This window comes from Cetorhinus maximus, chromosome 29 (assembly GCF_964194155.1).
Source record: "Cetorhinus maximus chromosome 29, sCetMax3.hap1.1, whole genome shotgun sequence".
In the NCBI taxonomy this organism is placed as follows: domain Eukaryota; kingdom Metazoa; phylum Chordata; class Chondrichthyes; order Lamniformes; family Cetorhinidae; genus Cetorhinus; species Cetorhinus maximus.
The window spans coordinates 489171-512545 of record NC_135907.1 but is presented as its reverse complement, the minus strand read 5'-3'; the positions used below and the strand labels follow the sequence as shown (position 1 = coordinate 512545).

The window sequence follows — 23375 nt, the reverse complement described above, 5'->3', positions numbered from 1 at the left end:
GTGTGTATATATATATATATTTAAGAAGGGGTAGATTTTATGTTATCGAGTTAGAAATTAGCAGTTCATATTTCTTTCTTTTGCCACAGGTTAACGGCAGTTTGCTCAATAAACAGTTATTTACTTATTAAGTTTACAAGCCTGGTGCTCGCATTCGGTTAACCTAAATTAAACAGTTAGGTAGAATTGGGGCAATCTGGTGGTTTGATCAAACTTTTCACATTTGTCATGGCTAGGGGGACAGTGGGGCTTGATGTTACAGTGGACTATCCCCAGTTTGTCGTGACAACTTGCATACGCTCCACACATACACCCACATACAAACTCATATACACACGTCATTGCTCTTGTCCTTCAGAGTTGCCAACTCTGGGTGGATGTATTTCTGGAGGTTTCATCACTTGGTTCCTTCTCTCTAACTGCCCCAGTCAAACTGCTCCTTCTCCTAGCTCCAGTTCTTTTTCAAAAAAGTGTGTCAAAAAAATAAAAATAAAACCAGCCAAATTGATTTTTCTCCCAGGGTGTTGCTGGCAGCACCATCCTAGAGATTAATCTTTGAGCCCCGGAGACTCTGCAACTAGACTGGTCCTCCCAAGCTCTAAGCGAATAATTCTATCCTCTGTACTCTGCAGTGCCTCATCAGATTGTAACCTAGGGGTGAATTGTAAGAGTGCAGACTATAGCGCAGAGCCTTACCAGGCAGCTAGTACAGACTAGGAATTCAGGCATGTCCGATGGTGATGAAATCATAAATGGTACAAAGCTGAAATTTGGATGGGTGCTTCTCATGGAAGAGGTACCCCACCTGTAGCTGTTCATTGATCATCAGGCCCCAAGACCTCACTCTACAACACTTTATAGTGAAACTTATCCATTGACAGGCATCTTGAACCAACTGAGATCCTTAGCACACTCAATCTCTCTTTGCTGCTGTGGTTCAGTGGGTTGAACTGCCTCTGAGTCACAAGGTTCTGGCCTCAAGTCCCGTTTCAAAGGCTTGAACACAAAACTAGAGCTGACATGCCCAGTGGAGGATTAAGGGAGTGCTGCACTGTCCAAGGTGATGTTAAACTGAGATATCATCTGTCCTCTCAGGTGGATGTAAAAGATCTCATGGCACTGTTTTGAAGAGGAACAGGGGAGTTCTCCCTGGAGTCCTGGCCAATATTGATCTTTCAGCCAACATCACAAAAACAGATCACCTGGTCACCCTCACATTTGTGGGAGCTTGCTGTGTGCAAAATGGCTGCTGTGTTTCTACATTATGACAGCGACTACACTTCAGAAAAGTACTAGAAGTAGGGGACACAGTTTATAAATAAAGGGTCTCCCTTTTAAGATGGAGATGAGAAGAAATACTTTCTCTCAGAGGATCATGGATCTTTGGAACTCTCTTCCCCGGAGAGTGGAGGAGGCTGGGTCAATAAATAATTTTAAGGCAGAGGTAGTTAGATTCTTGACTAACAAGGGAGTCAATGGTTGTCGGGGGTGCGCGGAATATGAAGTGCAGTCCACAATCAGATCAGCTCTGATCTTATTGAATGGCAGAGCAGGCTTGAAAGTCCGAATGGCCTACTCCTGCTCCTAATTCGTATGTACTTCAGTCTGTTCAACCCCGATGGTTCCTTACAATATAGGCCATGGCCTTTCAGACAGCAAAGCGCTTGAGGTAACACAGGCTAAAAGAGATGAGCTTTTCAGAGAGGAGTAAGGATAACCTGAGTCACCCCAAGTCTTTACCACGCACTCCCAAGTGACCCACTATCTGGCTACCCAGCCTCAGTGGTTTTTTTCTTTATTTCCTCATGGGATGTGGGTGCCACTGGCAAAACCAGCACTTGTTGCCCTAATTGTGCTTCAACTAAACATTTTAGAGGACAGTTAAGAGGCAAAAACAGAAAATGCTGGAAAAACTCAGGTCTAACAGCATCTGTGGAGAAAAACAGAGTTAATGTTTCGAGTCTGTATAGCTCTTCTTCAGAGCTCTCTGAGGCGATGGTGTAGTGGTATTGTCACTGGAGTAATAATCCAGTGACTGAGGGTAATGCTCTGGGGACCTGGGTTCGAATCCCGCCACGGCAGATGGTGTAATTTGAATTCAATAAACGTTGACAGTGAAGAGGTGTTGCTGTGGGTTTGGAGTCATATGTCGGCATATTTCCTTCCCTACAGGACATTAGTGAACCGGATGGGTCTTTATGACAATCGATGATAGTTTCATGGTCAACATTAATGAGACTAGCTTTCAATTCCAGGTCATTAATTGAATTTAAATTCCACAAGATGCCATGGTGGGATTTGAACCCATATACCCATAGCGTGGGCGTCCGGGTTACTAGTCCAGTGACACTGGGAGCTGGGGGAAAACACAGATAGCTGGGAGAGAGCCGGGGGAAAGAGCACCGAGAGTAGGGGGAAAGAGCACCGAGAGCCGGGGGAAAGAGCGCCGAGAGCCGGGGGAAAGAGCGCCGAGAGCCGGGGGAAAGAGCGCCGAGAGCCGGGGGAAAGAGCGCCGAGAGCCGGGGGAAAGAGCGCCGAGAGCCGGGGGAAAGAGCGCCGAGAGCCGGGGGAAAGAGCGCCGAGAGCCGGGGGAAAGAGCGCCGAGAGCCGGGGGAAAGAGCGCCGAGAGCCGGGGGAAAGAGCGCCGAGAGCCGGGGGAAAGAGCGCCGAGAGCCGGGGGAAAGAGCGCCGAGAGCCGGGGGAAAGAGCGCCGAGTGCCGGGGGAAAGAGCGCCGAGAGCCGGGGGAAAGAGCGCCGAGAGCCGGGGGAAAGAGCGCCGAGAGCCGGGGGAAAGAGCGCCGAGAGCCGGGGGAAAGAGCGCCGAGAGCCGGGGGAAAGAGCGCCGAGAGCCGGGGGAAAGAGCGCCGAGAGCCGGGGGAAAGAGCGCCGAGAGCCGGGGGAAAGAGCGCCGAGAGCCGGGGGAAAGAGCGCCGAGAGCCGGGGGAAAGAGCGCCGAGAGCCGGGGGAAAGAGCGCCGAGAGCCGGGGGAAAGAGCGCCGAGAGCCGGGGGAAAGAGCGCCGAGAGCCGGGGGAAAGAGCGCCGAGAGCCGGGGGAAAGAGCGCCGAGAGCCGGGGGAAAGAGCGCCGAGAGCCGGGGGAAAGAGCGCCGAGAGCCGGGGGAAAGAGCGCCGAGAGCCGGGGGAAAGAGCGCCGAGAGCCGGGGGAAAGAGCGCCGAGAGCCGGGGGAAAGAGCGCCGAGAGCCGGGGGAAAGAGCGCCGAGAGCCGGGGGAAAGAGCGCCGAGAGCCGGGGGAAAGAGCGCCGAGAGCCGGGGGAAAGAGCGCCGAGAGCCGGGGGAAAGAGCGCCGAGAGCCGGGGGAAAGAGCGCCGAGAGCCGGGGGAAAGAGCGCCGAGAGCCGGGGGAAAGAGCGCCGAGAGCCGGGGGAAAGAGCATCGAGAGCCGGGGGAAAGAGCACCGAGAGCCGGGGGAAAGAGCGCCGAGAGCTGGGGGAAAGCACCGGGAGCCGGGGGAAAGAGAACCGAGCATCGGGGGAAAGATCACAGAGAGCCGGGTGAAAGAGCGCAGAGAGCCGGGGAAAGCACCGGGAGCCGGGGGAAAGAGCACAGACAGCCAGGGGAAAGAGCACCGAGAGCCAGGGGAAAGAACACCGAGAGCCAGGGGAAAGAGCACCGAGAGGCGGGAGAGAGCAGGGAGAAAGAGCACCGAGAGCCGGGGCAAAGAGCACCGAGAGCCAGGGGAAAGCATCAGGAGCCGGGGGAGAGAGCACCGAGAGACGGGGGAAAGAGCACCGAGAGCCGGGGGAAAGAGCACCGAGAGCCGGGGGAAAGAGCACCGAGAGCCGGGGGAAAGAGCACCGAGAGACGGGGGAAAGAGCACCGAGAGCCGGGGGAAAGAGCACCGAGAGCCTGGGGAAAGAGCACAGAGATCCGGGGGAAAACGCTGATAGCCGGGGGGCGGTGGAACACTGGAAGCCGGGGGAAAGCGCTGAGAGTTGGGAGAAACACTGGAAGTCGGGGTAAAGCGCCGAGGTCTAGGAGAAAGCGCCAAGGGCTGAGGGAAACACCAGAAACCAGGGGAAGGCAGCCAGAGCCAGGCTGGGGAGGGGAAGCAGGGAGAACCAGGGCATAGCAACAAGAATGGGGCAATGCCCCACACGCCCCAAGTGCCTCTATCCCCGCATACTTGCAGTTGTCAGTGTTCACTGCTCCTCCAATCACAGCCTGTTTATCTCCCATGTCTGCCTGTGATTGGAGGAACATTCTCCTACAGAAATCTTCAACCTCACTGACCCGTTTAACCAGCAGTTTGAACAATCGCTCCGGGGGCCGCAGGTTGGACAAGCCTGATCTAACCCTTCATTATTTTAAACAACTCCATGAAATCTCCCCTTAGCCTTTTTCTCTGCTCCAAGGAGAACCACCCCAGCTTCTCCAGTCTCTCCACAAAACTGTTATCCCTTAACAGGCACATAGGTTCAACATAACTTCCTGGTTTTCATACTTTATAAGCTTTTTTTATAATTTCATAAATCATTTTACAATTATATTTGATAACTTTTATAGAAATGTGGTCAAATGAATTATTTAAAGATGGGGGAATAACACCACCTTCTGACACCTTGCTATTACTGCAGTCCTCTCCAATTTTGAAATGGTTCAGGGAGGAGTCGGGGTTATAAATATTGATGAATTCCACTGATTTATAGGAATTCTTCAAAAAGCTAAATCAAAACACAGACTGTTCAGTGTTTCTACTTAAACATTTATTTTACACTGTCCTATTTTATATTCCCCTTTCTCAAGGCCATTATTATTTATGCATATCTCACAAATTACCATAGGCAACTACTCTACTTCTATTATGGTAGGAGGGAGAGTCATCAATAACATCTGCTATGTCCACGACACTGTCCTTATAGCAACAAATGAAGACGTGCAAAAATTAGTCGTAAAGGAAAGTGGTAGATTCAGACGTACACTCAACTGCAAGGATACCTTACTAGGGTAAAGACAACGCAAGAGGACATCCCAGTATACAACATGGTAAATGGAAACAAGTTAGAACACGTCAATCAATTCAACTATCTAGGATGTACAGTCACATCCAATGTCAAAGCAGTGCTGAAATCCAAAAAAGGATTGGATAAGCCAAGAGTGTTTTTACAAAATGAAGCAACATTTTAGGAAAGGTCAGCTTGAGTCTTGAAAGGAGAATCCATGCACGGAAATGTTATGTTTGGTCAGTAATGAATTATGGATGTGAAGTTTGGAGCACTGGGAAAGAGGTAGAAAAGAAAACAGCTTTGAAATGTGGTGCTTAAGAGGATCCTAAGGGTAAACTGGATGCAGAAAAGAACTAGCGATGAATAAGACCGAAAGAAGAGAATTCTTGAATAATAGCAAAAGAAAACAAATGGAGCTCTCCGAACATGTTATACATGCAGAAGGGTTGGAGCCTAATCACCACTGGAAGGATTGACAGAAGAAGAGCAAGAGGCTGACAGTGAAGGAAGCAGCTAGACAACATTAAAGACTGAATTACCCAGAACTCCGAGGGCATCCACTGTTGCTAAGATTAGAATGTTTGGAAGATCATGGTCACCTACGCCACGCAACATGGCACTTAGACAGCGGCATAGGCAACTACAGGATGAGAGGCAAGAGTGCCACCAACTGATCAGTGGCTGACACCCAAACGTGCTCAGTAGATAATGCACCACATAGTCTCATGCCATACACAGTACGCCTGGTCTGTCTGGTCTTGGTCAATGCATAACATTACATTTCTTTCTTCAATCCATGGTGACGTGTCATTTTGGGTTGAATCACTCTGCGCCAAGTCAGCTTAGCAGTGATCGTTAGCCCCATAAAGGACTAGCATTGAAACATCACATCTGATGTGTACAAGATCAAAATAGACACCAAACCACAGAAACAGATCTTAAGAGAGATGTTCAAAAGATTATTCAAAAAGATGGATTTGAAGGGGGCGCCTTAAGGTTGATGGCCAGGAAAGTAACATGAATTCCATCAATCTATTTTTAACCTTCAGCTCTGAAGAATTCCAGCATCTGAAGTAGTTTGCTTTTATTTTAGTGTTTAATTCACTGCCACTTCTCTTCCAGGACTGCTTCCTTAAAGAAGCTCTGCTCTTCCCTCCGGCAGAATTTCCGTTTATCTCTTTCACCATGTTCTCCTTTCCTTCCTGGTGTTTGATAAGGTGTTTACCAAAACTCGCTTTCACAGCCATATTTCTTTCCTCAGCAACCATCTCCGTCTCCAACCTACCCCACGTGGATTCCAACTTAAGTTCCATCCTTCATGTTTCAAATCCATCCAGGATTACAGGTATCTGCGGGACATACAATGTTCCTCAGACTGCTCTTCTCGCTGCATCCTGAGATCCACACTCAGTGCCATGCGCCGCTATATGCACACACTCGGCCTCTCCCTCCAGCAGCACTGACTCACCCATCTCAAAGTTCTGAAGATGGGTCATACAGACTCGAAACGTTAACTCTGTTTCTCTCTCCACAGATGCTGCCAGACCTGCTGGGTTTTTCCAGCATTTTCTATTTTGATTTCAGATTTCCAGCATCTGCAGTATTTTGCTTTCATTCTACTTCTTACCTAGTTTGAACTCCTTCTCCCCATCATGGTTTGGTGCTCTGCATGTGCCTAAGGTCAATTTTGCAACAGGTTCATCTGTTTTCCCTCAAAGCTTTTGGGAAAGCTAGTAACATTGGTAAATATAACTAACATTCCCTGGGACTGTGTCTTAATGAAACTGCAGACACCTAATCTGCCAGGGCTATTTAAAACCTCTCAAAGAGGAGAACGGCCCTAACATTTCATCCAAAGGCACACGGTACTTACAGAAAGAGAAAGCACATTGAATTCTTAAAACAAAACCAAAAATGCTAAAAATCGGCAGGTTTGTTAGCACCCACAAGAGAAAAAGGGGCTGTTTTGGAAAGGGCCCATCACAAGAAAGGTTTATTTTTACTGGGAGGTGATCCAACAATATCTATGAAACTGTAAATTCAGTTGATGTAATGAAGATTTGTAGCGAAACTGAGGCACCATATTCAGCCAACTCCTGACATCAACAAAACAAGTTATGTTTTAGGAAGGTAGAAACAGGAGTAGGCCATTCAGTCCCTCAAGCCAGTTCTGGCATTCAGAGAGATCATTACCCCACTTTTGATTCACAACTCGTGAAGCCATTCATCAACAGTCCCAATCTTGAAAATTTTAATTGTCCCAACAACCACCGCCCTCTCAGGAGAGTCACAGATTTCCACAAACCTTAATATGAAAAATTCCTTCCTGATTTCACTCCTGAATGGCCCTGCATTAATTTTAAGAGTATGTCCCCTTGTTCTGGATTAATCCACCAGAAAAAAATAGTTTCTCTGTACCTACCCTACCTAATTTATTTACCATTTTAAATTCACTTCAAATTTATTTACCATTTTAAAGAACCACTTCAATCAGATCACTCCTAAACGCTCTCAACTCAAGAGAATAGCAAGTTTATGCAACCTGCCCACATAATGAATATTCCATTGAGCCTTGAATCATTTTGGCGTATCTGCATTGAATCCCATACAAGGAGTGTAGATCTTTCCTGAGATTTAGTGCCGAAGATTGAACAGCCAGTTCCAAAGAGTCATACGGACTCGAAACGTTAACTCAGTTTCTCTCTCCACAGATACTGCCAGACCTGCTGAGTTTTTCCAGCATTTTCTATTTTCTCCAGGTGGGGGTCCAGTCAAAGATCACTTCTGGAAATCCTATCCCTTTTTGAAATAAAGGCCATTGCAGTGGTCTTTGATTACTTTTTATACCTGTGCAAGTACCTTTAAGTGAGCAGTGTACTTGAACACCAAAATCCCTTTTCCCCACAGCTCCTATTACGGAACATATGGAACTATTAAGAAAATTGGTCTTCTTCGGATCCACAGTGAATGGCCTCATATTTCCCCATGTTGCATTGCATCGTTCATAGTTTTGCTCACTTCTTTGGTCAATGTCCATTTGTAACTTCCTGCTGTAGTATAAGGGTCTGGCACATATAGGGTTAATGTAGGACTGAGTAAAGTAATGCCCACAGAGTGATGTAAGAAGGCACATGACCCAGGGTCAGTGTGGTGTTGAGCTGAGACACGAATAGACACAAGCATGGAGACAGCTCCTAGCTCAAACCCTTTATTATACATGCAAAAAGTTCTAGCGGTTAATAAAGACTTAGAGTTAACCTACAGGAGACTACAGCAACTTCTTTAAGACATACTGATCTATAACCAACATCTGCTCCCATACACAGCACTTACTACGCCTCCCAACTTAGTGCCCTATGCAAACTTTGATCCACAACTCATTCCTTTATCCAAGTCATTTAATATTTATGGTTGAAAGCTGAGAGCCTTGTACAAATCACTGGGGAACACAATTTGTCACATCTTGCCAATCAGAGTATGTTTCCCTTATCCTTATTCTGAGTCTCCTGCCAATGATACTGACCTGCGTCACGAGGTTCTTTCTAAATCCATACTTGGTAATACTCTCTTGCCCCTCCCAATCTCTGCAACCTCCTCCATCCTTACAACCTTATGAAAACCCTGTGGTCCTCCAATTCTGACCTTTGTTCATCTCCGATTTCCATCACCTCGTCATTGGTGGCCATGCTTTCAGCTGTATGTACCCTAAGTCCTGGAATTCCCTGACTAAACCTTTCTAACTTTGTCTCTCCTCCAAGACATTTTATAAAACCTACCTCTTTGACCAGTTTTTGGTCACATGTCCCAAGGACACCTTTGGTTCGGTGTCGATTTCTTTTGGTCAATTGCATGAACCACTTTAGGGCATTTTACTAAGTTAAAGGCACTAAATAAATGCAAGTTGTTATAGTGCAATACCTTATCAAATGCTTTCTAAAAGTCCACATAAAGAACATCCATAGACACCACCCCCACCAATCAATGCTGACTCTCTTTGATCTGCTGATACTCAGCCAACATCTCAGTCATTCTAGCACTTGGATTCCAATAACTTCCCGCATTTAAGTTTATAGAAGTTAATCAGCAGTAAAGGAGATTTAGGAAATTTGCAACTTACAACCTTGGCCGTGTACTCGATGCAGGATTGTTTAAACGTCTTACACCAAATGGTCTAAATTATGTTAACGTTTACACTACCAACCACAGCTGAGGATATATATACAAGCCTAGTGTCAAAATCAAAGTCAGACCATAAAATCACTATTCAACATTTATTAATATCTTCATGATAAAACAAGTAGGCAGCATCTTAATCCTAAAATAGTGAAAATATGCAAAATACTTGTGTAGATAGATATTAATTTTGCCAACTAAGAATGAGGTCACAAAGTAAATTCAAGAATATCGCAGTTTCTCAGCAACAGCTGAGCTCAAACTATTGCAGGTTGATACTATGCCCAATGTTCAAGATTAACAGAGTCGGCAAGATTAGTTTAGACCAGACCCCAGGTATAGATGACAAGTTAATAATTTTAACTAGAAGTCCATTAGCTATAGTTCATCTTATTTCTGATGTGATCATTGCTAAGGCTATGAGCTTAAGAGTTTATATTGGTGGTGCAGTCAGCACAGTAACATTGCCTGTCTTACCTTCTCCTGGGATACTTGCGCTCATTCCCAGGATGGCTGGGCAATAACACTCAATCCGTTGCTATAATATTTCTTCCTTCTTTCGATATTAATTCTCTGAACAGAATTAAACTTGCACCTGCTCTCAAACAGCCTTATTCTGCTGTACTTCCTACAAGGAGGGAACAGATGTCCAAGCTGGGATAGGGCTCCAGGAAGGAAAAGACTTTGCATACAAGCAATCCACTGAATTATTTGCCCATCTCTAGCTATTCAGATTCGTAAAGTTTCTCTGGAGTCTTTTTCCTGAGTTCTCTTCCAATCTCATCTGTGTACGGAAAACAGCATCTATTAAAAATTAGATTCTCAAAGTAAAATTTATTTTCTCCTTACTGTAGACTGAATAATCTGAGCAATGCACCTCATGTAAAGAATTCCTATAGATGACCTTAATATCTTAGAAAGTTACAAACCAAAGACTTATAATGTGCAAATTCTTAATTACTTAGGAAAAGTCAAATCTGACCATTTTTACTTTGTCTGGCCTTAACTGATGATGGCGAGGCAAGCCAGTGTCTGATAAATAATGATGCACGACCATACAAGGCTGATTCTCCAACCTATATAAGCCTGGTTGTATCAAGCTCTGTCCACCAGTTACAACCAGCTGTTAGCTGCAAAAATCCTACATTGCGAGTTTTCTCAGAGTAGTTGCCCTGCTGACCTCCTTACTGTGTTAAAAAAATGTCAATAATTAACAAACCTTTTCTAAACAACATTTATTTGCAAATAATAATTCAAATGCAAAGGGAACTGATTGGATGGGAGAATCATTAACTAAACAAAACTTGGCAATAGCATTCAAGTTTCTAGCAGGCACCAGTGATTTTAAAGGGATGTGAGCATCACATCAACGTTTATTTCCCATCCCTAATTGCCCTTGGAAAGGTGGTGGTGAGACTCCTTCTTGAGCCGCTGCAGTTCATGTGGTGTTGGGGAGTTCCAGGATTTTGACCCAGCAACAGTGAAGGAATGGCGATATAGTTCAGAATTAGGATGGTATGGTATGGCTTGGAGGGGAACTTGCACATGGTGGTGCTCCTATGTATCTGCTGCCCTTGTCCTTCTAGGTGGTAGGTGGTAGAAGGTTTGGAAGGTGCTATCGAAGGAGCCTTGGTGAGTTGCTGTGGTGCATCTTGTAGATGGTACACACTGCTGCTATTGTGCATCAGTGGTGGAGGAATGAAGGTTTTGACATGGCTGAGATGCGAATCAAGTGGGCTGCTTTGTCCTCGATGGTGTCAAGCCGCGAGTGTCGGAGCCACACTCATCCAGGCAAGAAGGTGACTAAGAGCATTTGCAAGAATTGCAAGGGCGTGGGGAAGAATAAGCCTTCTGCTTCTTCTCACTTATTTTTGCCATTTTTGTTTACTGATCTTTCCATGGACCATGGCTGTTCATTTCCAGGCCTTTAGCAATGTGATTCAGCAATTCAGTAGCTGTGCCAGATTGGATACCCCACTGCACTTCTGCAATGCGGATGAATGTGAACATAAACCACTTCAATCAATCAAGCTTCCTTCAGCTACAACGATGGGACAGTCAATGCTCCTCTGTGGTCAACCAGCCTCAGGCTGGCTGCAATAATCTTCTTTCCTCCTCATTCCCAAGTCTAAGATGCAAACTGTTGTACCAAGGCTACTCCAGAAGCTCAACTGCAAGAGTTATCTAACTATTGTAGAAAGATTAAAGAGTTTGAAAGATGATCAAGACCATAATTCAAGATTGGGTTTTTGGGTTAGCTACTCCAGCCTTTATTTCTGATGAACCAAAATTAGAAAATCCTGTGGAGGCATATGGTATTTAATCTGAATGAAAAACTGGGCAAGATCCAAAATATATACTTTATTTCTATTGTGCATTGTATTATTTAAAGGTTTTTACAGAAACAATTGAAAGAAATAACCTCCTTGGAGAATCCCATCGCAGAGAAAATTTACATTACAATGATTTTGTTTTGCTGATTAAACAAAAGATAAATTGCACTTTAATGTACATTTGTGAACATGGCAAAAATAACCGAGTGGTTCCTCAATGAGTTGATGATATGAGTTGTTGTTAACACTATAAACTGCTCAGCATCTCTCTATTTCGGTCTTGAAGGAGGGTCTTATCAAGGAACTGAGAGCAAGGGCAGAGACACCTGGTACTAGGCCTGCCGCAACCTTCAATATCTGAAGAAGTCTTTGGGCTATCACAGATCTCCTCTCTGTCGACTAAATAATAAAATGTTATTTCAGTCCCGTGTTATCTTGTTTGCATACTGCAAGAAATAAAGGTAAAAGTAGAAATTCCACAACACAAAGTCCCTTTTGTTCTCCATTACATGCAGGAGTTAAATGGTTTGATCCAGGTTTTTATAACACAACCTTTTGTCCCTCATTCAGTCTCTCTGCATCATGCACAATTTCCAAGCCAAGAGGGCAAGTAGTTGCCCCTTTTAATTCACCTTCAAACTATTCTGAGAGTAAGCAGGCAACCTGCTGCTAGATGCACTGAGTTTCCCTGCCAATATGACCAAGGCATTCAAATTGAGGCATTCAAAAGCGTATCAGATTATCTGAAAAGGAAGAATGTGCAGGGTTACAGGGAGAAAGCAGGGGAATGACACTAAGTGACTTGCTCAGAAAGCCAGTGCAGACACGATGGGCTGAATGGCCTCCATCTGCACCATAACAATTCTGTGAATCTGAATTCTCAAACTGCATATGACAGTCTTGTGGACATGAGCTGGAATTTTCTTTTCCAAAACCCGAATCAAATTTATTCAAAACTTATCAAAACATGGTCATGTCCAAAAATAAAAATGATCGATCTGTTCAGCTCAGTGCTCTCGTTCCTCTATTAGATGTCAAGTGATCTTTGGGGCAGGTGTAAGTAAATGCAGTACTACGTACAGTTTTAGGTATTCCAGGTTAGGACTGGGTAAAATGACTCCAGGGCTGTGAAGTAAGAGGGGAAGGAATTGCATGTAGCAAAAAATACACCACAAAAATTCTCCTCCTCCAAAATGCTTTCAAAGAGAAACTGGGCACCAACACCAGTATACTTCGCACTGTTAAATCAGATACTAGCAGCATCTAACTCAATCTAAAGATTAGCAAATACCACATGTGGCCAAGAAAGTTACTGATGACATCTAGTTAATCTCCTTCTCTAGTAATGCTAAACACACCAGCTGCTCCTGGTTTGAACTAATGAAACATTGACCCCCAACGAGACCAGTCCCTGATTGTTCTGGTTTCACTTTCCCCTCCCCATGTTGTGAAAAACCATCTGTGTTGTACTATTTTTTTCAGATTCACATCGTTGCAGAGTGTTTGAAAAAAATTCTGAAGAGTCTAGGGGGAAAAACCTGTAGTACTAAAATGTTTGGACAGCCACAGAATGAGCCAGACTTTAGTTTGCAAAATAAATATAATTTACTGATGATGTAAGCTTTCCACTATTGGCCCTCAAACTGAAAACTTCAGCTTTTTATTTTTTCTTTACAACATGACTTTGCATAGCATCAAGACCAATACTAAAATATCCCCCATCCCTTATCATTAACCCTTCATACCACCCAGAGAGGCACAGATGGTATTTGTGGAGAGGACGGGAGAGGACAAAACCTCTCACAAGGTCTCCCAATCCCAGATTACCGTAATCAGGGCAACTTTCCTGCAGATCCCCTTCTTTCCCTGTTGGGAAGTGCTTGATCTCTGCTCAAGATCTCCCCACATCAGCACAACGGAGAGCCCAGACTCTCAATGGGGAACCCTGAAAACAAACCAGCTTCAGCAACAAATTACAATTGTATAGCACCTTTAATGTAATGAAACATCCCAAGGCACTTCACAAGAGAATTATAAAACAAAGTGACACTGAGCCACATAAGGAGATAGAAGGTCAGATGACCAAAAGCTTGGTCAATGAGGTAGATTTTAAGGAGTGTCTTAAAGGAGGAAACTGAGGTAGAGAGGTAAGAGAGTCGTAGGGAGGGAATTCCAGAGCTTGGGGCCCAGGCAACTGAAGGCACGTTCACCAATGATGGAGCAATTATAATTAGGAATGCACAAGAGGCCAGAATTAGGAGCGCGCAGATATTTTGAAGATAGTGGGGTTAGAGGAGATCACAGATAGGGAGGTCAAGGCCATGAAGGGATTTGAAAACAGAAATGAAAATTTTAAAGTCAAGACATTGCTTGACCAGGAGTCAATGTAGGTCAGTGAACACAGGGGTGGTGGGGAAACAGGACTTGCTGGGAGTTAAGGCATGGACAGCAGAGATTTCGATGATCACAAGTTTACATAGGGTAAAATATGGGAGACCGGTCAAGAGAGTGTTGGGATAGTCGAGTCCAGAGGTAACAAAGGCACGAATGAGGTTTTCAGCAACAGATGAGCTGAGACAGAGCAGAGTCGGGCAGTGTTACAGAGGTGGAAATAGGTAATTTTAATAATGATAAAGCACGATGTCGGAAACTCATCTCAGAATAAAATCTGACACTAAGATTGTGAACAGATTGGTTTAATCTCAGACTGTCGCTAGGGAGGGGGATGGAGCTAGGGAACAGAGTATAAAGAGGGGACCAAAAACGATGGCTTTGACTTTCCCAATATTTAATTGGAGAAAATATCTGCCCAGCCTGTACTGGATGTTGGATAAGTTGTCTGATAATTTAGCAATAGTACAGGAGTCGAGAGAGATGGTGTTGAGGTATGATGGTGGTATTGGGTGTCATCAGAGTAGTTGTGAAAACTAACACTAAGCTTCCTACAATTGTGTGTGGATCAAAACTGCATGACTGTGCCATCATAAACTGGGAGGCAGCGTACAGTTTGGGGAGAGAGTTCATGCGTCAGCGATGAAAACAGCAACTCTTTTCTTAAAATGGTGTTTCCTTTCTCAGTCAGGTTGCAGCTGTTTCCCTACAAATACATTCTGTGCCTCTCTGATTGGCCATATAGATTGAAAATGAAGGAAGTGTAGTTTATCTCTGAAATAGAAGCAGTGGCTGCGTTCCTGAGTTTTTTTAAATTATTCATTCACGGGATGTGGGCTTTGCTGGCTGGGCCAGCATTTAATGCCCCCTAGTTGCCCTTGAGAAGGCAGTGGTGAGCTGCCTTCCTGAACCTCTGCAGTCCCTGTGGTGTGGGTACACCCACAGTGCTGTTAGGGAGGGAGTTCCAGGATTTTGACCCAGTGACAGTGAAGGAACGGCGATATATTTCCAAGTCAGGATGGTGAGTGACTTGGAGGGGAACTTCCAGTTGTTGATGTTCCATCTATCTGCTGCCCTTGTCCTTTTACTTGGTAGTGGTCGTGGGTTTGGTGCTGTCTAAGGAGCCTTGGTGAGTTCCTGCAGTGCATCTTGTCGATGGTACACACTGCTGCTTCTGCGCATCAGTGGTGGAGGGAGTGAATGTTTGTGGATGGGGTGCCAATCTTTGTCCTGGATGGTGTCGAGCTTCTTGAGTGTTGTGGGAGCTGCACTCATCCAGGCAAGTGGAGAGTATTCAAGCACACTCCTGACTTGTGCCTTGTAGATGGCGGACAGACTCTGGGGAGTCAGGAGGTGAGTTACTCATCACACGATTCCCAGCCTCTGACCTGCTCTTGTAGCCACAGTATTTATATGGCTAGTCCAGTTCAGTTTCTGGTCAATGGTAACTGCCGGGACGTTGATAGTGGGGAATTCAGTGATGGTAATGCTATTGAATGTCAAGAGGCGATGGTTAGATTCTCTCTTGCTGGAAATGGTCATTGCCTGGCACTTGTGTGGCATGAATGTTACTTGCCACTTGTCAGCCCAAGCAACTTTAAGTGAAACAACTTTAGTGAATCATGGGTTCCCATTGGAACCAATGTTAAAGCCGGAGTTAGGCTCCTTCAGATATTTCTCACCCAGAATAACTAATGCACAAGACTGTATCATTCATGTGCAATATTGTGCATTCCTAGCTGAAATAACTTGCAAAATAAAATACCTTAAATATAAAATATAATAAATGTAAAATGTTTTTAAAAATATACTCACTTATAGTACAGTACTTTTAGATTGACAAGGCTCTGTCTAGTGGCAGAAGTTGGTCAGTGCAGGTAGCAACTGAAGTCCTAGGACTAGTCTGGTACATAGCACAGACACATCATTATCAACACAATAATAGGCTCAGAATTATTCTTACCTCCAGCTCAGCAGGAATCAAGGGGCTCGAGTAGGAATCTGCCAGTTGCTTCAGGGTGTACATCTCAACTGATTGGTGCTTAACAGCCTTGCCTGTGCCAGAAAAGCAGAGTTGCCAAAGTCTCAGGCGGACACTATTCAATTGATACTTGACCTGGTTACTTCAAAGCCGTTCACTTTACCTGCATTTCACACTGTGGACTTCTCCCGATCACTTGTCAATTGGCATGAACAAGACTTTATAAATGCAGCAATTATACCTCAATACTCAAGCTTTCTATCCCTACTCCTGACACAGCACCAGACTTTACCTCCTCTGGTTCCCTTGGGGGAGGCAGTGGCATCATGGTATTGTTACTGGACTAGAATTCGAGAGACCCGGAGTAATTCTCTGGGGACCTGGGTTCAAATCCCACCATGGAAGATGGTGAAATTTTAATTCAATAAAAATCTGGAATTAAAAGTGATGACCACGAAACCATTGCCAATTGTCATAAAAACCCCTGGTTCACTAATGCCCTTTAAGGATGGAAATCAGCCATCCTTACCTGGTCTAGCCTAAATGTGTACTCCAGACCCACAGTAATGTGGTTGACTCTTAAATGTCCTCAAACAAGGGCAATGAGGGATGAGCAATAAATACAGGCGTAGCCAGTGACACCTACATCCCTTGAACAAACTTTTAAAAAATTATTCCTTAATTTTGGCTCATTCACTTGCCCATCAAACCCTACTAAACTAGACTTGAATTTCAGGATTGTTTTTATTTGATTAAACTGTCAAAATAGAACCGCATCCGGAGAAGTCAACTAGGGGAGCCAAACCCCACCATGCAGGACACCAAAGTTAAAAGTAGTACAAGACGACGCAGTGAATCAAGTACCGGAGCATAGGTTAGGACAAATTTGGCTTTTAAAAGTTTGGTGGGGTGCAAGGGAAAAGGGAAAGGGAGGGGTTCTGCAGTCGACAGTCCTGGAAATTAGAAGCAGTATCAAAATGTGACAGATGAGAGTCTCTCAAAGATTGCACTCGATTTTCATTTGAAACTTACCCCCAACTGCAAGGAAGCAAACTTTCCCAAGAAAGAAATTCACATCAACATAGGCCAGAGATGCCTTCACAGTTTCTACACTGAAATGAAAGAGCAGAGCTTAATGGAGAATTTTCTCAAAAAGGAAAGAGACAATGTAATGGTGTTAATATGGTACAGAAACATAATTAATGTTCTTTACAATTTTATGTCCCCTTTAAAGTCTACAGCTTGCATAGAAGCAGGTCCTTCCTGTCAAGATTTTCACCCTGCTCTTGATTTTGGTTTCACCCTGTTTCTATTGCTGATGTTTTACCAAGACAACCGAAAAGTGGCTGCCATGCATTCGGAATGACAAGCTCTCTGCAGCATCGTAGATCAGCAGCTCTGTATTATCAAACTCCTAAATCAATTATTCTCTGTCCACTTTAATCCATTAAACATCACAGATAAATTATCCAATCAGTAACAATGACACTGCTTCAAATGAGAATTTGCAATGCAAGTTATGTGTAGTAATTATCAGGGTCAAACATTATAGCACATTATGAACGATTTGATTCCTATTGCCTGTATTCAGACATGACTTTAGCACTGATTAATACAGCGGAGAGAGTGGCCCTTTAGTTGAGATTGCTATTATTCCATGATATCAGAGTTAATTTAGTGTATTGGTCCCAATCCAAAGCTGAAACATCACATTGAATTCAAGACCTTCAAATGATGCAATAGGGTTCACCCCCTCGACTTGTTAATAATAGTGATGAAATCTATAGTTTGCAAGCTGTTGCCCACACTGACAGTGCTTTCAAAGCCTGTTTTTTTTTGAGACAGTCCCTAACTGAAAAAGGAGCCAAAATTCCAGGTTTCTGGGAAGGGGGTTGTATATTGGAATTCCTGGCTGTGACATCAAACTGCTGAGAAATCAGTCTGTGGCTTATTTTGCTAGTGAAACAGAAGTTAATTGGGAAAAAAAATACATAAGGCTGAGAGGCAAAATCTAAGCTCGTATTCATAAGGCTCTCGGAGTTCAGCTTTCTCAGCAGAAGGACAGTACAATGGCTGCAGGAAAGCTGTGCCTGTAAGACAGCTAAGGTAGAAAGCCACGGCACAACTGGAAAAGAGGAACAAAAAGGCTGGTTCCATGAGAAGAGCTGAGAAGGATCTGGAAAGATGTGCCTTTTGGTGGACATTGTACCCTTGGAACTCTGTGTTGTAAAGCTGCTATCAGATTGGACTTTATGCCTAACTCCTGTGTGAATAAAGAAATCAAAACTCTACTTGGGAAGAACAATGTTTTTCGGGATTGTATGTGGTGCAATATTTGCTGGGAGAACTGACTTTGTTTAATCAGCTACTTAAAATATAACCTATAGTATCTACTGAATATAATTTGCTTGTTAATACGTTTAATTTATATTGATTTTGGTTTGATTGTTACAGTGAAAGTTTTGTAAAAGTGAAATCTTATCTATCGGATTCTTCTCCTGGGGTCGTTTTTGGAAGCTTGGTTCTTTTACACCATTGCTTTCCAAAGGGATCGCACTAAGTGTCAGCCTTGGCTCAATGGTAGCACTTTTGTCTTCTGAGTCAGAAGGCCATGGATTCAAGCAGCACTTAAGGCTTGAGCACGTAATTTAGGCTGACACTTCAATATAATGCTGAGGGGGTGCTGCACTGACAGAAATGCTATTTTTTGGATAAGACATTACACTGAGGCCCCAACCTTCCTCTCAGATGGACTGTATAATACGCAGCATATTTGAAGACAGATAGAGGTCTCCTTGGTGTCCTGGCCAATATTCATTTTTTTTTATTCGTTCATGGGACGCGAGTGTCGCTGGCTTGGCCAGCATTTGTTACCCACCCTTAATTGGCCTGGAGAACTCAGACTCATAGACGTTAACAGCACAGGAGGCCATTCAGCCCATCACACTCACGCCAGTCAACAAAGGTCTGACTACACTAACCCCATTTTCCAGCACTTGGCCCATAGCCCTGGAGGCTATGACAACGCAAGTGAATATCTAAATACTGAAATTTTACGAGAGTTTCTGACTCATCCACTCACTTTCAGGCAGTGAGTTCCGGACTCCTACCACTCTCTGGGTGAAAAAATTTCTCCTCAACTCTTAGCCTTCTTCCTCTTACCTGAAATCTATGCCCCCTGGTTATTGACCCCTCCACTAAAGGAAAAACAGCCTTCCTATCCACCCTATCTATGCCCCTCATAATCTTATACACCTCTATCAGGTCCCCTCTCAACCTTCGCTGCACCAAGGAAAACAACCCCAGCCTATCCAATATTTCCTCATAGCTCAGACCCTCCAGCCCAGGCAGCATCCTAGTGAATCTCCTCTGCACCCTCTCCAATGCAATCACATCGGTCCTATAATGTGGTGACCAGAACTGCAAGCAGTACTCCAGTTGTGGCGTTTTATACAGTTCCAGCATAACCTCCCTGCTCTTGTATTCTATGCCTCAGCTAATAAAGGCAAGTGTCCCATATGCCTTCTTAACCACCTTATCTACTTGCCCTCCTACCTTCAGGGATCTGTGGATATGTACACCAAGGTCCCTCTGATCTTCAGTACTCTCCAGGGTCCTACCATACATAGTGTAATCCCTTGCCTTGTTAGCCCTCCCCAGGTGCATTACCTCACACTTTTTCAGGTTGAATTCCATTTGCCACTGCTCTGCCCACCTGACCAGTCCATTGATATCCTCCTGCAGTTTACGGCTATCCTCCTCACTATTTACCACCCTACCAATTTTCGTGTCATCTGCAAACTTCTTGATCATACCCCCTACATTTAAATCCAAATCATTTATGTACACCACAAACAGCAAGGGCCCCAGCACCGAGCCCTGCGGAATCCCAGTAGAAACAGACTTCCAGTCACAGAAACATCCCACTACCATCACCCTCTGCTTCCTGCCTCTCAGCCAATTTTGGATCCAACGTGCCACTTTGTCTTGGATCCCATGAGCTTTTACAGACCAGTCTGCCATGAGGGACCTTATTAGAAGCCTTGCTAAAGATCATGTAGACCACATCAAATGCATTACCCTCATCAACACTCCCTTAACAAATCCATGCTGACTATCCCTGATTAATCCTTGTCTCTCCAAGTGCAGATATATTCTGTCCCTCATAATTTTTTTTAGTAACTTCCCCACCACCGAGGTTAGACTGACTGGCCTGTAATTTCCTGGTCTATCCCTTCCTCTTTACTAGTGAAACAACATTAGCAGTCCTCTAGTCCTCTGGCACCTCATCTGTGGCCAGAGAGGGTTTGAAAATTACTGCCAGGGCCCCTGATATCTCTTCCCTTGCCTCCCTCAACAGCTTGGGGTACATCTTATTTGGGCCTGCGGATTTATCCACTTTTAAGGCCACGAAACCTGCTAATGCCTCCTCTCTCTCTCAATGTTAATTTCCTCTAATATTTCCAGTCCTCCACCCTGATGTCTATACCTGTGGTGGTGGTGGTCATGAGCTGCTTTCTTGAACCGCTGCAGTCTATGTGGTGTAGGTACACCCACAGTGCTGTTAGGGAGGGAGTTCCAGGATTTTGACCCAGCAACAGTGAAGGAACGGCACTATATTTTCAAGTCTGGATGGCGTGTGGCTTGGGAGGGGAACTTCCAGGTGGTGGTGTGCCCATGCATCTGCTGCCCTTGTCCTTCTAGATGGTAGAAGTCGCATGTTTAGAAGGTGCTGTCGAAGGAGAATTGGCAAATTGCTGCAGTGCATCTTGTAGATAGTACACATTGCTGCCACTGTGCGTCAATGGTGGAAGGAGTCAATGTTGAATGTGGTGAATGGGGTGTCAATCAAGCAGGTTGCTTTATCCAGGATGGGGCTGTCGGATCTACACTCATCCGGGCAAGTTGAGAGTATTCCATCACACTCCTGACTTGTGCATTATGGATGCTGGGCCGGCTTTGGGGAGTCAGGAGGTGGATTACTCTCTGCAGAATTCCAAGCCTCTGACCTGCTCTTGTAACCACAGTATTAATATGGCTGGTCCAGTTCAGCCCAGGATGTTGACAGTGGGGGATTCAGCGATGGTAATGCCATTGAATGTCATGGGGAGATGGTTAGAATCTCTTTTGTTGGAGAAGGTCATTGCCTGGCACTTGTGTAACGTGAATGTTACTTGCCAACTAAAAGTGGTTAACTGGTTATTTATCTTATTGTGGGAGCTTGCTGTGGACAAATTGGCTGCCAAGTTTCCTAAATTACAACAGCAACTACACTTCAAAAGTACTTTTCATTCTATTGATAAAGCACTGCAGGACATCCTGAGATCATGAAAGGTGCTTTAAAAATACAGATTCTTCATTCTATACAATCAAGAAAGAAATACAATATAGATTAGGATACATTACTCAAACAAAAAGTAAAGCCAAAATAAAAACAAATAGGACAAGAAGTGAAAACTGTGGAGACATTAAAATATATTAATTTACAAGTGTGGGGGTTATATTGGCAGTTTGGAGTTAAAATTGGAACATTAAAGCTACTTCTGATACATGAATTACTTCATTATTTAACATATTAAGCTTTGTTTCAGCATCAAGGTGTACAAACTGAAGACTTTACGAAAAGGAACAGTCCATTAAGCCAGATATGCTACAGTAAGCTGATCAAGTCAAAGGGTTCCTTTTTCCCATTTGAGAAAAATATTATTGTTATAAAATGAAGCCAGGTCCTTGACAGATCGGATTTTTATGGCTGTTGAGGCAGCGTGGCACACAGACCTCATCATCCCTCCAACAAGCAATAAGAATAGTGAGCATACTGCACTGCAAAGGAAAAAAAACAGAAGAACTGCTCTCGTAGGTTGCCAGTCTCCACAAGTGCTCCTCTCCCAGCGCCACTGGGCAATATATCAGTGCCTGGACTTTACAGTAACTAGGTTAATTGCTACAAGTGATGTACCTTTCAAGGCAATTGCAGCTCACCTGTGCTGACTACGCAAATCCATGAGGAAGACAATGAGATCTATCCGTGGTCTGGTGTGTTCATTTTCCACAGGTAATGGCAGACGTTTCGCTAAGTGACTAAAAGAAAATAAGCGAGTTATAGAGTTATACTGGAACCTCAACCACAAATCATTTAGTAAACCCCAGGTGACTACATTCGCTGTCACTTTGTTCGGTGAATAGACTCGTGAACACAATCTTAGACAAAAACGTAATGGTGGGGATGACAGGTGATATGACTGATATCCATCCCACGAGGAGAGAGAGAGAGAGAGAGAACGCTGCCCTCCTATTTGACAACTCCTCAGAGCTGGCTCAGGGCAGCATTCATAAAGGACTGAAAATGAACTTGCTCCCAGATGTGCACGATCCATGCACCAGGCAGAAAAAGGACTTCTCTATTAACCTGGCACATGGTATTTAAAGGAATAGATAAGTCGAAGGAAACTGCCATTGCATATAGATTTACCCATAGAGCTCTCACATGTTAGTTAATAAAAATGCAATTACTACAAAATGCTCATTTGGGCGTTTTGTTTGGCTCACATTGTACAATGTACAATTTGCCACCATGGAAACTGCACAGTAGTGCCATCACCTGATAAAACCAAGACATGAACTCTGCCTCTATTGCATTCCTGACCCGAATTCTCTCCCATTTGGCCATTCGACAACAGTGAATTTTAAAATTCACTGGCTGGTAAAAGTTTAAAAACATTGGAAGCCTCTTCGTTCGATCTAATGCTGTCCCCACAAAGGGCAAGCAGACTTGGATCCCATCAGTCTGAGCTGGACTTGTACCAAATTCCCACAGGGAAAGAGAAAAATATGTCAAATCTGACAAAATATCTGCCAACTGCCTCAGTGAGTGGTGTTCCGATAGGAGATGGAGATTGACAGAACACCGGGGCTGAATGGTTTATTCCAGCAATCATTTTCCTGTTTGAAACAAGCCCAATCCTCCTGACAACCCTAGACACAGAACCTTTGAATGATACCGTGCAGGACATTCAGCCCATCGCCCGGGCACTGGCTCTTCGCTAGAACCAATGGCTGTTACCGTATAGGCCGTGTTGAAATGATTTACGTGCTCCTGTGATTATCTGCGAGACTTACACATTCACTTCTAAGGACTTGTTCTCCTTCAGGATCGCCTCCGCAAGTTGATCCAGATGAAGACCTTCAGCTCCCACTAACTGCAACAGGAAGAAAACAAATTAAATCTCTTCAGTTCTGAATTCTCCTGCACTCAAACATATTTAGTGATGTGCATCCACTCATTGATTGGAGACAGCAATACTTGATGGGCACATGTGGTTCCTTCACCTAAGTGACTATCCTTCAGTCAAAGCCCCAGCAGCACGTTCAGCCTGGAGGCTGGAGAAAGAGGGGAACCATGACCGAGCCTGATCCTGTTCTTCACTAAAGCTCAACATTACCTTCCACCAGAATAATTCACCCAATCATGAGCAGGAATGGAGATGGGGCAGGGAATGGAATGAGGGAAGGTGAAAACACAGAAACATTTACA

At 44.4% G+C, this 23375-nt stretch overlaps 1 protein-coding gene across 1 annotated transcript; it reads right to left on the bottom strand.

The window, feature by feature from the left end:
* Positions 1-11477: 11477 nt before the first annotated feature.
* On the bottom strand, positions 11478-23097 carry LOC144669480 (centromere protein M-like). The gene is made up of 5 exons (XM_078531953.1): positions 22961-23097; positions 21824-21922; positions 16874-16953; positions 15824-15915; positions 11478-11868 (listed from the first exon to the last, which is right to left on the bottom strand). Exons 2-5 carry the CDS (start codon positions 21844-21846, stop codon positions 11728-11730), a joined length of 336 nt encoding a protein of 111 aa, XP_078388079.1. The 5' UTR covers positions 21847-21922; positions 22961-23097; the 3' UTR covers positions 11478-11727.
* Positions 23098-23375: the final 278 nt, after the last annotated feature.

What these genes read in the sequence shown, in the direction of transcription:
- LOC144669480 (XM_078531953.1), bottom strand. Translation starts at nt 21,846, where the DNA reads ATGGATTTGCGTAGTCAGCACAG. An exon ending in GATTTGCGTAGTCAGCACAG is followed by an intron (nt 16,954 to 21,823) that starts GTGAGCTGCAAT and finishes CTTTCATTTCAG; the next exon opens with TGTAGAAACTGTGAAGGCAT. An exon ending in TTGCTTCCTTGCAGTTGGGG is followed by an intron (nt 15,916 to 16,873) that starts GTAAGTTTCAAA and finishes TTTCTGGCACAG; the next exon opens with GCAAGGCTGTTAAGCACCAA.